Here is a 15,779-nt window from a genome sequence, read left to right as displayed (position 1 = left end):
TAGATTTTGAAAAGTATCAATTACATAAACAAGAGTAACACATATTGACTGTGCTGGGCACCATGCTAAGAACTTTCCAGTCAAATCCCATTTCACCTTCATGACAATTCTGTAAGACAGGTGATCAATAAAGATAACATTTTACAGAATAGTAAACCAAGGTTCAGTGCGTGTAAAGTAAATTGTTCAAGGTAATTCAATCCATACTTGATAGAGTCCAGTTTGAGCCTTTCTGACTATAAGAGAAGATTTAATTGAAACTATGACTCAGTGTCACCTTTTTATCGTATCTTTGGTAAAGAACTGTTTTAAGACTAATTTTGGGTTTTTTTTTCCTTTTTCATACTTACAACAACAGAGAATCTTACAGGTAGTATATACTTGAAATTGTTTTCATATGTAAAGTTAAAAAACAAACACTGATGAGTCAGTGAACAAAATGGAGGAGCAGATATTAACATTTCTGGTGCTGAGATGTATGTAGCCTTACAAGATGACCTTGAGAAAATAACCTAGTTCTTTGCTGTTTTCTTGATGTGTTATCTTGCAAGGCAGTTTGAACTCTTGGTGAATGACAGATTCTAGTAAAGAATGCAGAAAAAGTGATATTATATGGAGGTAAGAGAAAGGAGGAAAAAGGGAATGAAACAACACTCCATTTATTATAGAAACAGAAACAATTATGCTAAATTTGGAAGAATGATTATGACTACATTAGGTTTCTAGTCACATTAAAATATGACTTATCTTAGGTTATATATTTAATGATATTTATGAGGGACTTAATCTCTTCCTCTAAATTGCATGTGTATTGCTGTCATTAAAATTCTAAGACATTCTTAGGTATTAGGTACCACTTTGAAAACATTTTAGAAACGTACTCTTATGACCATAAGACATAATTTAGAATATAGAGTACAGATATTTTAATGTCGCCATTTAAATTTTTCATCAGTTTCGTTTAAATGACCTTAATGAATGCATCTCAGAGTTTTCAGTTAGGTCTTTTCATTTGTATGCTTGGACTACAAAGTGCTGTGTAATAATTGTTAAAATGAATAATTACATTTTATGCATAACAGGAATTTAGGCCCAGTGCTTTTTAACAATGATGTAGGACAAAATTTTACATACAATCATACTTCATATTAACTTGTAAGGGCAAAATTATTTTATAGGCATATCTGCTACTCATTAATATTTAAGTCAATTTTCTCTAAAGAATTCATTACAGGTTTAGTTAGTTGCATTTTGCATACTTATTTCTTAAAATAAAAAAAATCACAGTCCATTAATTCATAAAATATGCAAATGTCATGTATGCTTAAACTGAAAGCATTATCATAACTTAAGCATGCTACGTTTTGTACAAACTTTCTTTTCATTCATTTTGGGAACAATGGAGCTTATTTCTTACTCACAAACATGAAAACAACTATTTCTGTCATATCAGTGTCCAGATCTGCAGGCTAACAATCTGATTATCAAATTATTAATGATGGTGAGGATATAGCAACTCCTGACAGGTATTAAATATATAAATTATGTACAATGGAACCAGTTCTCTAAGAGTTAACTACACTGAGGTTTTACAGTAATATTTTTCTTAGAATTCATGTTAGAAGAAGTTACTAAATTTGATATAGCCTTCTTGCAAAGTTCTTCCTATATTTGGGTAAGTAAATCTACTCAATAGATCTAAGAATAATAAGTGACATTCTGAATTGCTTTCTGTAATATAGCATTTGAGATATCTGAGTGCATTTTTTACTATAACTCACCAATTAAGTTAAGAGACTGAATTTTTCTTCTAAGTCAATAATTTAAACTCTAAACATTTCTCTACACTACCTTTTGGGTCTAAGTAGATCTATTTGTGATCTTGCCAAATCTAGCCACCATTTACAACTTTGGCCATCTTGGAAAATAAATTCTGTATTAGGGGGTGAGGAGGAAACTCAATGATGCTTGGTCTTTGACACTTCTCTTCCAATTTCCTCATGGAGTGATCTCAGAAGAGAACACAACACAGAGCGAAGAATCTCAAGAAAGGAATCCCTTTGAAACCTGGGAAAGTTGTTCACAGCAGCATTTCTGTTTAGGCATCCATAAGTCAGGCAGCTAATTTTCAATACATATTAGTCATGATGTATCCTTTTGATAGCACTTCTCCTCTTGTGAAACTACTTTCATACCAGTCTAATTCAGCTTGCCTTAAGTTCTGTTTTCAGTTTGGAGCTTGATACCTAAGTTATAATGAAAAAAACATTTATTAAACATTTACTATAAATGTTTAACATTTATTTATTAAACATTTACTATAAATGATAAAATTAGTTAATATTTATTTAATAAATTTAAAGTAATAATGCTTTTAATAAATATTAATGAGGTATTGTATACGTTGTATGTGACCTTTGTATGTGTTACCTCATATGATTCACACAAAAGTTCTGTGTGACTCATACTACTATTATCCTGTGTTATATATGAAGCAGAGAGAGGTTTAATAACATATTGGTCACACAACTAGTGTATAAAGGACCAATAAGGGAAAAATATGAGAGTTTTACTTTCTACTTGAACATGACTTCCTATATTAAAAAAATAAAGTAAGATTCCAGTAAGCTTAAGATTTTAATATTTAAAATATGCATAAGCCTTTCCCAATGGTATGTGATGGTCTCTCCTAAATGGTGAATATAGAGGACATGTACATCATATTTTTCTGAATATATTCATTATTGTAACTGGGGAACTGGTTCAATGACTATTCATAGTAGTTTTAAAAACTTATATGAATGCAGTCAATATGACTATTATAATTATCACCAGAATAATCAATTCAAAAACAATAACAAGGCATTTTGACAGAATTGACTATTGATATTGATAGTACACACTTTAGAGCTGACTGGTTTAGAGGGAAATTGTTTAGCAGCAATGTTATTATGTTTCTAGTATATCGGCTCATAAAAAAATAAACAATGTTTATACATGTTTAATCCTTCCCCACCATTTTAAATGTTTATTCTTCCATCCCAGTTATTCATGCATATGGATAGACATCATAAACAATTGGTACAGAATAAACTTTTAAGATAATGTTGAGCATTATATTCCCACTGTCAAACTTTTATTCTTTATATTTTCTAAGTATTTAAAAAGTAAATCTTTCATGTTAGTGTTGTTTCCTCTAGAAGCATATTTAATGTAATTATTATCAGGTCAGTTGCCTTTTTTTTTCAGTTTAGTTTAAGAAGATATGTGCTTTAGTCAAGATTTTACTCTTCTGCAGAAATCATTGTGTATAATTTATTTAACCTCTAGTCTGCTTAAAAATACTTTAATTCATCCTCTTAAATTTACAGAGTACATTACCAAAATAGACATATGGAAATGTCATATACTAGTCATTTGTCTTCCTTCTTAATGGTTGCTCCCATTTATTTATTTTTTGTGTGTAGGCTGAGACCAGTGATGTGCAAAGAGTTAGGTATTGTTGACATTGATGGCAGAACAGTTCCAAGTTAGAAAGATATAGGCAACAGAATAAAAAATAGCAGCTTTTACAGATCACATAAATATAAAAGAAATTGGACACTGTAGAATGAACTTGAGTATATTTTTTCCTGGAAAAAAAAACCATAAAACTACAGAATATGATGTTTTTTTTAAACAGTCTCTAACCTTATAAAGCTATCATTTTCCTCACATCCTATTTACTGAGCACCTATTAGAAATGACTTATATGCACAGATTCCATATTAACTGATTTTAATATTTTAATAACTCTTTGAGGAAGGCAGAGCACATATATATACTTATTTATAGATGTAAAATCTGAAACTCTGAGGTCAAACTTATAGTTCTGAGTCTCATACCATTTCAGATCTTCTCTGATCTTAAGAGAAACTACTGTTTAATGCAGGTAAGTTACACTGTGTGTCACATGCCTGATGGATAATATAGCAGACTTTTCCAAGCAACAAATAACCCCATGTATACCCCATAACTTATGCTATTCTCACTTTGATCACTTAGATAACCTTAAAAACCATTCCTCTCCTTCACCTCCCTCATGTTCTCACACAGGTAATCTGGCAAGTTCTCTCCCCTTTTGGGTATCAGTGCTAAAAGAAGTGAAACATTTTGTGAAAGGCCCTGGTCCTAATAGCTAAATTACTCTGCTGGTTGAGAGTCCTCTCTGGATTCTTAAAATTCTTCAGAGCTGAAAAATTTCCTCATTTGAGGTAGTCAAGGAAATACTATCCTGGGTTCACAGAGAAAGAAAGATCAATGAAGTGAAGAGATTATGCTAGAACCTACTTTATCCAAAAATATGAACACTTGTGGAGAAAGTTTCTACTTAAATTTTTGTTCTCAAGGACAAATGAAGTATCTTATTCAAGAATATATTTTGTTTGGGTTTAGCACATTATTAACTATTTATAAATACAAGTTACTAAAGTCAGTTGTTATGTAATTGGGACACCTATAAGTCATAACAAATGATGAGCAGATCTTGAGGGGGTAATTCTCAGAAGAGGAAATCTGTAGCTCAATGCTTGAAATTATTGTAGAATGTAGCAACACCTCACTTCTGTACATCTGACAGTCACACTTTGCTTGATGAAACATTTTATAAATTGATTATATCTCTAAGCTAAAAAACCTTGAAATGCCAAATTCAAAACGAAGCAAACAAACAAAAGAGTGACTTTATAATTATTGTCAAAATCTTTCTGAGTAGGAAGTCTGTGTGTATTAATACATAGAAATGTGTGGTGGCATTTGTTGTTTATGTGCTTGGTATGCAAAGAAATTTATGGTACAATAAATACATTTTTGAGAGGAAAGGATAAGTGTTAAGCTTGCTGGGATTTTTTCTTATTATTGAAAACCTATTGTATGATGTAGCATTAATTTAGAACCCTTGGATTTAGAGTCTGAGTACACATTGTTTATAGTAAAAAAGTATATGTAAATCACTATACATACACAAAGAACAATATATTTTCATGTTTTCTAACCTTTAGAGATTGGTCTTACGTGTTTTTGTCAGAAACAGTAATTGTACATAAAATTAAAAGATAACAGATGACCTTTGAGTGAATATGGTGACATTTCTCTCCAGGGACTTTGCCAATGTCATATACTGTCAAAGGACAGTTTATTTTTCTCCATAAATTATGTATAACTATTTCTAATGTTTTACCATAGTGACCCTCTTTCTGAAGCATTACTCTATTTAAAGAGGGAAAAGTAGAATCTTAAGTACATAAAAATATTCTAATTTCATGTTAGAATCAAATTATCCAAAACATTAGGTACAAATCTGGATGAGTCATTTTTATTTAGCACTAATTTCTAAAATATTTAGATATTAACAGTATTATTATATTTAAACAAATAATTTAATACCATGAAGGAGTAGCCATCCCTTGCTCAGCAGAGCAAACTGATATCTAAAGAACCCAGTTCTGTCTGGAATTCAGTATAAGAATTGAATATTATCCATTCACTCACTCAATTTGCTTGGTTCTAAGAACTGTGTAAAAGTGCTGTTCCAGCTATATTACAAGTGTAAGACACAACTTTCATCTTCAAGAAGACATATCTTTGGGGGAAGATAAAACTAAGGCAAGTGAATTAATTCAAGAGAAAAAACTTCCGAATGAAATAATTCATGGTTGATTGACATGGAGAGACTGCTCACTGTTATTTGGGTTTCGCATACCTACAGAGAAGGAAGAATGTCTTACTGGTTGAAGAAACAGCACCAGCAGAGAGGTCATTTAGCATGGAGGGGCACTGAATTCCTCTTCATGACAGAAGAAAAGAGAATACAATTATGTGAAAAGATAAAACACTAGAAAAAATTACCTCAACAAATTCTTGTTCTCAAAATAGGAATCATCTGACACATCTTTAAAACTGATTTTCATGATTATTTTTAAAGCTTTTCAAAAACTAATCCCAAAAGTTGCTTAGGCAAGCTGTTCCAGAGTTTATCAATCTTTTTATTAGTAATAACTATGATTTTTTAAGTCAACACTTTATATGCATTGAATAAAATAAGACATTTGTAATACAGAAACTAGCATAGATTACTCAATAAATTATTCTCTCATTTAATCCTCACCCATTGTCAGACTCCCACAAGATTCATTTGATCCCATCTCATGTTATGCAAATCTTCTGCTATTCATATCCCCCCATCTTTCAAATATTTAGACACTTAGAATGCTTCACCATTGTTATTACATAAGTAAAAGTCCTAAAGGAGTCTTTTTAAAAATTGAAAAAAGAAAACCTATATCTTTCTACATAGAAGTTTATACTTTCCAACTTATTTTCCATCATATAACTACATTTAGATAGTGCTTGCATTACAGTGTGCAGACATTCTTCTAAGCCCTTTATGTACAGTAGCACATTTAGTCTTTGACAATCCTGGAAAATAAGTATTCACATTCTAAAGACGAGAGGGTTAAGAAACTTGCCCAAAGTCAACCTGATAGTAGTAAGTTGTTTAAGGTTTAGTATAAACAATTTGTAAGTCCAGGATTTTGTGAGCAATTTCTTCTACTTGAAAAACTTTCACTGACTTCTCTGCTTCATTCTACCACTTTCCTTCTATTTATGTACAACATAGTACAACATAATCAACCAATAATAATAACATAATCAACCAATACTGATTTCATCTAATGTTCATGACATCATTCACTGCATCTTAACCACTGTGAAACACTGGTTTGTGAGCAGAGAGAGGGCAAGTGTTTGCAGTGTAACTCACTGCAGCAGCTATACAACACACACCTCAATTGCAGGTAACTCATGTAAAGGAATTGATCTGTGCAGTCTTGGGTGTTCTGTTTATATGCAGGCCATTGGCTGGGGATAAGTATGTATTATCCAGACTTCCCCAAATCTATTTTCCATTGCCTTAAATTTTCACATAATTCAAGTGAGATAATACATGAGAAAGATCATACTCTAGTTTCCATATGTCAGTTCAGGCTGTAACAAAATACCATAGACCAAGTTACTTAAATAACAAAAATTTAGTTTTCACAGTTCTGGAGTCTGGAAGACCAAGATCAGGGTTTCAGCATGGTCAGATTCTGGTAAAAGCTTTCTTCCTGGTTTGCTGACAGCTGCCTTCATACCGTGTCCTCAAAATATCAGATAGAGAGATTGAGAGAGAGAGAGAGAGAGAGAGAAGAAGGTAGCTCTATGGTATCTTTTCTTATAAGGGCACTAATCTCATCATGAGGGCCCCCACCATCATGACCTCACTTAAACCTAGTTTTCTCCCAAAGGCCCCCATCTCCAAATACCATTACATTTGGGTTAGAGCTTCAACATATTAATTTTGAGGGGGACAAAATTCAGTCCAGAGCAGTTTCTTACTGCTTTTCTTTTTCTTTTTAAAAAAGAAAATCCTATTTCCAAAGTCTTAAATATCCTATATTAGTACATTCCCCGCAAAGAGATAGGAAATTAACTAGAATTGCTAAATATCACTTGATTGTGATGCAGAATAACTTTTAGGAAAACTAAACTTGAAAAACTATGCTCTCTAAAGGTGATAATCCCAGTTTTACACTTATTTTTGTGAGTTTAATTTCATAATTTTTGAAACATTTTATTGCTAAACTGAAATTTCTCTACGAGTTTTAAATCACTTCTAATATATATATATATGTATTAATATAAACTCCAAAATGAATGCAGAATATCAATATAACTGGCCTTATTGTTTAAGTGTCTGTTATCATACACTCCAGTATTATATTTTGTTTAAATTTATTCTACTCTGCTCTTGATTATTTGTCTTGACATTCCATGACTCTGGTGGTTGTTACTAGGGAACTACACTTGGTGTCTTTTGCATAAGAAGCACTTGCTTCTTTTCAGTAATTCATCTTTTTCTATTCATTCTAACTTTTCCAACTCTTCTATTTTTCGATATTAAAATTAATTCTACTCCTGAACTCTGCTATTTAAATTGTTTTGTACATAGTTTTTATTAGATTTTAGTAAAAATAAAAAAAGGTAAAAATTTCTTAACCTCACAAATAGGTGAATTAACACGTTTGTTATAGTTCATGTCCTTAGAGATTTATCATTTTTAAAAATTATAATTAATAATCCAAATTTGGCTTTGAAAACATATTTATTTTAATATTTAAGGACAATCATTTTCTTTTAAAAATGGTCTCAGAAATGAATTTAAAAATATTTACATAAAATGATTTTCATTCCAGTTCTTACCAAACATTTTATTAAAATGAGAAATCATATATAATAAAATACTTATTGTAAAATAATTTTAAACTTGGATTAAAATCTGTGCAGTGTTTTTGATTTCTCCCTGCTTTGACCCTAGAAAGTTAGATATTCTTTCTTTATTATTTTCACTTCTCATTTATGGGGACAAAACATGATAGACTAGACACTTGATGGTAGAAATCCTCAGTGATGATTTCAGAGTTAGAATTATATAATTTAGTACTTCTCCATGTTAAGATTTTTTAAATAAAACTATACTTTAAGGTTATTTTCTACTCTTCTAAATATCAGAAATTACTAATCCTAAATATTTTTATGTAACATGATTTTCTCTTCAGAGTCCTTTATTGAAAGTCCAGTAACCCTAACTGAAAGATGTTATGCTCAGAAAGGCTTTTTTGGTTTGTTTCTTTGTTTTTTCTTGGCTGCACTGTGCGGTTTGTGGGATCTTAGTTCCCCAACCAGGGATTGAACCCTGCAGTGGAAGCATGGAGTCCTAACCACTGGACTGCCAGGGAATTTGCCCTCAGAAAGCTTTAATTCCACAATATTCATGTTTTATGCATTGTCAAGTAGAAAAGATTTCTAATATATTGCCAAATCTATTGGAATTTACTCACTCCCGTGTTAACAGGCTAACTCCAGCAAGTCTTGCGCTAATGCTTGATGATGAATAATGGCCTTTAAAGACACATGATGTATTTATCTGAATGATAATGCAGACTCAGCCATATGTAAAGAAACTTCGGAAGGCTGCACTTCTTTTTTATTTTTTTTCAGCTTCTTTTTTTTTTTTTAACATCTTTATTGGAGTATAATTGCTTAACAATGGTGTGTTAGTTTCTGCTTTATAACAAAGTGAATCAGCTATACATATACATATATCCCCATATCTCTTCCCTCTTGCATCTCCCTCCCTCCCACCCTCCCTATCCCACCCCTCTAGGTGGTCACAAAGCACCAGCTGATCTCCCTGTGCTATGCGGCTGCTTCCCACTAGCTACCTATTTTACATTTGGTAGTGTATATATGTCCATGCCACTCTCTCACTTTGTCCCAGCTTACCCTTCCCCCTCCCCGTGAAAAACAAATATCGCATGCTAACTTGTATATATGGAATGCACTTCATCTTTTTATTGCTATGATAGTAGGAAAGGGATGAGAGAAAGGGTGTATGAGTGATTCCCACTGGGACTTAGCCACTTAAATTATGTATAATATTATCTCTTCATTGTTCAAGTGATCCTTATCTGATCCTCAATCTCAGTCACTTGTTTTAGATGCTAAGAATAGAAATTAATTAAGGACAAATTTTAGTTCTAAAAGTTATGGGGGAAAAATAAAAGGCGTAACCAAAAATGTTAGTGTAAAAAAAATACATTTACAAGTAGACATGCAAAGGAGCATCCTCTATAATCATATTATCTTTGAAATCTTAAAAATCCTAGGACTATATGTTGACTTATTTTTTTGATGAGATGAAGGCTAAAGGTTGAAATCTTTCCTTTATAAATAATAAAAGTATATGCAGAACATTCATGACTAGGGTCAAATAAATATAAATGTTATGGATTGCTTTCTCTGAAAGTAGTATTTATATATATAAATGCATTTGAAACCAGTGAAAATATATTCAATAATGAACATGATAAAGTTAAATTATCTAAAACAAATTCTAACAGATCAATTTGTCTTTGTATAAATTGTACAAAAAAGGGGGATGGACTGCATATTATCTGAGACTCTACTATTAAAGTGAAGATTTTAGGCAAAGTATACAAAATCAATGAAATCTTTCACCAAGAGTGATCTACATCTCGTGTCTTTCTCCAATCCATCCACTATGTACAGATATCTTATGATTCATATATCAGTTACAAAAATAGTTTCTGTAGCTGCATTGGTCTGCAGCATTATAACTGAGCAGGAATGAACACCAGCCTCAGAAAAGAGAATCTGTCTTCAAAACATCTCAACATTAAGAATGAAAATAAGAAAATGTAAGGATGTATAGAATTTAAAAATTCAGTTTGCATCCAATGAAAAAAATTTGCAATGAAAGAAGAGAAATAATATATGCTCACCAGGAAAAACCATTTTTTTCAGACATTTAAATGGAATTATTATACTAAAATGAGGAAAATATTATCAAACTATCACATTTTATTGTCAGTCATATAAAACTGTTTAAAATATATACTAAGTAAGAACAGAGTGGGATTAAACAGGGAGTATAGTTAAACCAAAGTCACAATCAGTAACAAAACCCTTTAGGAAGAAATAAAAAGGAAAATCTATGATAGAAAATCAAATCATCTAAAGGGATGATAAACTTGGGAAATATAACTAAAACAAAATGTAATTTAGTAAAATTATAAAAATAGGAAAGAAAGAATGACATGTATGCAACATGAAATATGGAGTTGCTACCAGTGCATAATTGGATTTTTCAAGAAAGAAAATGGAAAGAACAGTTGTTAATCAAAAGTAGAGTAGAAAAAAAGAATTCTTAAGCCAAAAAATAAATGAACTTAATCTGAATTTAATAAAAAAGTAGGTTTGCAAATGAAGTCAAATTCTGACTAGAGACAAACTACAAAATATATTCAGCTAAAATATCAAAATATAGTGGAGGAAAAAACCAAATATTCTGATAGCAATCATGCAGAAAATGCAGGTCATTTAGAAAATTGAATGATTTCAGATTTATCTTGGAGTAGAAGGAGGCAAAACAAATCCAAATGATTTCAGATTTATTTGGTAGGAAAGGGAGGCAAAACAAATTGTCAAAACACTGACAAATTGTGTTGTATTATTATTAATTCAAAAAGATAAAAACCCAGAATTCTTTAGCCAGTTGAGTGTTTATTCACAATAAAATAATACTCAGATATTCAAGGTTCAAGGATGTTGTTATCATGAAATTTTCTTTTGACAAGATGTGTGCTTCATATGATCAAGGGGTGATGATATGAATATCTTTAGTATCTAATTTTAGGTAAGGAGAAGCTGTAAAAGGAACTCTAGATATTGAGATGAGTAAAGAGACCAAACAATGTCAAAAGAAGGATGGTGGCTAGTCCATTTAAATTTTTGATGCATTTCTGAGATCATCAGAATCAGGACAAAATTGTCATTATTATTCACAAACACTAACTAGAGCAGTAGAAAAAAGAAAATATAAAACTAAGGAAGTTTGACAGTCAGGAAATAAAAATGAAAAATATGATCTTGACAAGTACTAGATATAATGCTTTATAAAACAGAGTGCAAAATATGAATGGAATAAAGAAAAAGGAGTCATAAAGTTTAATGAAAAAGTAAAAATATTTTAAAATATTAAAATGTTTCAAAATATTAAATATTAAAAATATTATTTTAATGGGAAATAGCATTAATAAAAATATGTAGGTCCTATATCAGAAAACTACACAATTTACTAAAAGACACTAAAGATTTAAATAATTGAAGTGTCGTACCATTATCCTGGAAAATGCACTATATAAAAGAAAGCTATCTGTAAATTAGTACAATTCCAATAAGCAATCTGTTGTATTTTTGTTTCTTGCAAAAATATTCTGAACCTGATCTAAGACTTCTCTGCCAATGCAGTAAAATGATCTTTAACACTAAAATATTAGCCTAGGATTGCATATGTAGACCCCTCACATGGAATAGACTAGAATATGCAGAAACACATAAAGTGGGTAGACATTTAATTTATGATAAGTGACAAAAATATTGATGAAAGAAACAATGTGGGAGACAATGGTCTGTCACAGAAGAATTAAAGTCATATTTTATGCTTTAGCCTCAAATCATAGACCAAAATACATTTTAGATAGATTAAAATAAAATAATAAAAGTGTTAGATGACAACAGAAATCTATATGTGTATAATCTTATGATGGCAAAAGCATTTCAAATCAGGATCCACAAGTCAGACATCATAACACAAAACTTTGATAGATTTGATTACATAAAATAGTAAGACTTATCTATGGCTGAAAAAAGACCAGAAATGAAGGATATATAAAAAGAAATTGCTAAAAATGTTCATCTTTTTATGGAGAGAGCTGTTAAGGCAGAAATTTTGAATGGAAAAATGGTCAGGCTGTGTAAATAGGCATTCCAAAATTAATGCATTAATATGGGAAATAGTATTTAGACACATTTATGATGTTAACTTATAATTTACTAACACAAAATATTTAACACTTTTCAATATTAGATTGACAGTTTTTCTTTTAATTATAGTATCTGCTGGTAATACTGTATGGGAACTCAGGTGCAGTTGGTGGAGGATGAATTTGTAAAGTACAATATAATTTGGCAATGTTTATCAAAAGTATTTTTAGAATGTTTGTATCCTCTGATCCAGCAATACTACTTCTCAGAATTTACCTTTAGGAAATGACAGGTACAGATGTACAAACAAGAGTGATTTTTCAGCTCCCCAAAGGAGTGCTCAGTTCTGAGAGATAATCAGCAAATAAAATGGATATAATTTATGACTATCTGTATTTGGGAACTTGAGCAGGAGGTGGAATTTGAAACTGATTCTAAATTATCTAAGCTAGGAATAGGAATAGGGAATTCAGAGGCACGGCAGATTTATTTTTTGATCCTTTTTTTTTTTTTGAGATTTACAGCCAATGCCAGAAATTAAGGGAAATACAAGAAATATATAATAGAAAGCTAAATTAACAATAGCTGCTGTAACAGTTTTACTTTTTTTAATGCTCAGTGTTTTGAAAATAAAGCTCTTTTTTTCCCCTCAAGCACTTTGGAGATGCATATATTCTTAGTTTGGCAATAATTTTCTTCCAGGCGGAGAGTCAGTGACCCATGGCCTGACCTATTCTTGTGGTTCTCTTATTTTCAACTTGCATCTCCTGAGATCACTTGGGAAGGTTACATGTGGGAGGCATTTATTGGCTGGGCTTTCTTTCAGTTGTCTAGAACACAAATCACATGGTTAACATTCAACTGCCAGTGAAGCTGGTAAATGTCTAGCTCTGTTCACTGAAAGAATAGGAAACAAATTTGTCATTAGCTAGAAATCTCTGCCCCAATATAGCCTTCTGATCAACAAATATTTTTACACCTTCTTTTTCTCCCATCAACCATTGCTAAACCCTGTCCAAAGAGATAACCTCAAGTCCCATCAAGCCACTGTATCCAACTCAAAGACCAAGATCCTCAAATATGCACAGTTCTCTTCATCATCTCTGGATATGTTAGTCCAGGGACAAATGAACCAAAACACAAGTTTCAACACTCTTCTCCATCCCATACACAAAACACAATGATAGAACAGATTCAGGAAAAGCACTCCTTTAAATAAAGGTTCTCTTTTGGAAATAGAAGAAAAATAGGGAACACTTGAGTAGTCACTGATCCATCGTAATTATGAAAATATGCCAGAGTGGCATGAAAAGTTCCCTCTGCCTTGGCAATAGTTATAGTTCTATGAAGAAACTAGATTTTCTTCTGTTCATTCTTTTTTGCTTCTACAATTCTGCCTTACAGGAAGTTCAACCTTGTCAGTCATACTCTGTGGCCACATCAGAAGTGGGTGTTTGGTAATATGCCCTCTGTGGGGACGACACAGCTTTTATAGGCCACTTCTTGCTTTCACCAAGTTTGGGAGTCCAGAGGTTGTTTGATGTTTCAATTGTCAGACTTTTCTTTATTTTTCTTTTCTTTTCTAACTAGGTATATGCTTCTTTGGCACAATAGTTCCATTAAAAACACAGTAGACTCCTAATATATTTGTCAGATTCTTGTGCCTGTAACCACACTTTAAGACTTTCTGAAAGTGGAATTGCCAGGCCTAATTTATTTCTTTACTCTCTCTCTCTAAATCTCTCTTGTAGGCTATAAGCAGCTCCCATGAAGTTATGCACACAATGGACTTTGGAGGATAGGCAGTACACTTAACCTGACTTTTGCCATAGGGCTGAGCCTTAGTATGTTTTGTTGCTCAGAACCTCAGTTTTATCTCTTATTGTGCAACTTTTATAAATAGTTGATTTTCCAAACTTTTGAGTACTCAAAATATGGGGCTTTCTTTGATCTTTTCATTTCTGCTTGATAACTGGCCATCCTCTACTGGTCTCAGCTCTTTCCTATAATATCTTACTAAAGGCAGAATGTAAAAGTATATCATTAACCTAATCTTTCCAACCACTTCCTTTAAAGTTACAAGTGCAACAGGCACTTAATCCTCAATGTTGAGTATTCATCCTCCTCCTATCAATAACACAACACAGTTTGTAAACCCCTTTCTTCTTGAAGTATGATCTTCCCTTTAATCAACTAATGTGTACTCTCCAGGATCTCTTCCTACCCCACTTTTCTCTCCTTCTCAGTCTACTCTGCTGGACGCACTTCTTTCAGACTTTAAATATGGGAGCTTTTCAGGTTTCAATTTTCAAACTTCTCTCTAGCTAGACTCTCTCCCTTGTGGAGTTCCTCAATTTCCTTAGCTTTAAATAATATTTATATAATGGTAAATACCAAGTTATAATCTCTAACCCCAGTGTTTCCTATGACATAATTGCATTTTTTAAATGGTATAGTTGTATTTGTCACATTAAAAATACACACACACATATTTTCAGGTGGAGAAGAGGAGAAAGAAAAGGCATGTAACTATACAAAATCATATATGTGTATTTGTTTATCCTGTTTCTCCCTTAAAATGGAAACTCAGTGGCAACAGTAATTTATATGTCAAATGTTATATTCTCCAACATTTTGTACATTATAGGCACATAATAAATATTCGTTGACTAGATGACTGGTGTAATACACATTAATAAAATTTTATTTTAATGTGCTAGTTTTCAACATAACTCATTCTAATGCAGATATGTATTCTGTGTCTAAATAACACACTAACTAGGACAATATTTTTCTCTGTTTTCTAGATCCCAATGCTCTGGCTGGCCAGACTGGCCCTGATCATGCTCTTATAGGAGGAATTGTGGCTGTAGTTGTATTTGTCACTCTGTGTTCTATATTTTTGCTTGGACGGTATCTGGCAAGACATAAAGGTAGGTTATATTTAATAAAGCATTCTTACATTTGGCAAAAAAAAATTCTAAAGACTAGCTTCATCATGAAATATTATGTGAGTGCGTGCGTGCGTGCGTGCGTGTGTGTGTGTGTGTGTGTGTGTGTGTGTGTGAGAGAGAGAGAGAGAGAGAGAGAGAGAGAGAGAGATGGGGGGTGAAAGAGAGAGATCTAACTATTAAGTTGTTTCAGAGAATTCTTGATTATTTTACTCAACGTTGAAGCTGGATTGGCTATCAAAATAATACTTAGCCAGTAACCAAAAGTCACAGAGTAAATCATTGGCTCAGGAAAAAAAAAGGAAGCAAGTTTGTAATTTATCTCTAGGACTGAAATTCAACTCTAACATTAATCATTTGGTAATGTTTCTACTTGTAAGCTTATGGACACACATGTGG

At 31.9% G+C, this 15,779-nt stretch overlaps 1 protein-coding gene across 3 annotated transcripts in view; it reads left to right on the top strand.

The window, feature by feature from the left end:
* Window positions 1-15,779, top strand: part of CADM2 (cell adhesion molecule 2) — a 1,068,825-nt gene that overhangs the window by 1,044,975 nt on the left and 8,071 nt on the right. For all 3 annotated transcript variants that reach the window (XM_004272650.3, XM_033433369.2, XM_033433368.2), the window contains one exon: window positions 15,237-15,362. In XM_004272650.3, the coding sequence (XP_004272698.1) occupies window positions 15,237-15,362 (126 nt within the window). The remainder of the gene's footprint in view (window positions 1-15,236; window positions 15,363-15,779) is intronic.

Source organism: Orcinus orca, chromosome 5 (genome assembly GCF_937001465.1).
Source record: "Orcinus orca chromosome 5, mOrcOrc1.1, whole genome shotgun sequence".
NCBI classification, from domain to species: domain Eukaryota; kingdom Metazoa; phylum Chordata; class Mammalia; order Artiodactyla; family Delphinidae; genus Orcinus; species Orcinus orca.
Note: the sequence above shows the minus strand (reverse complement) of the source record. Positions and strands in the feature narration are given on the sequence as shown.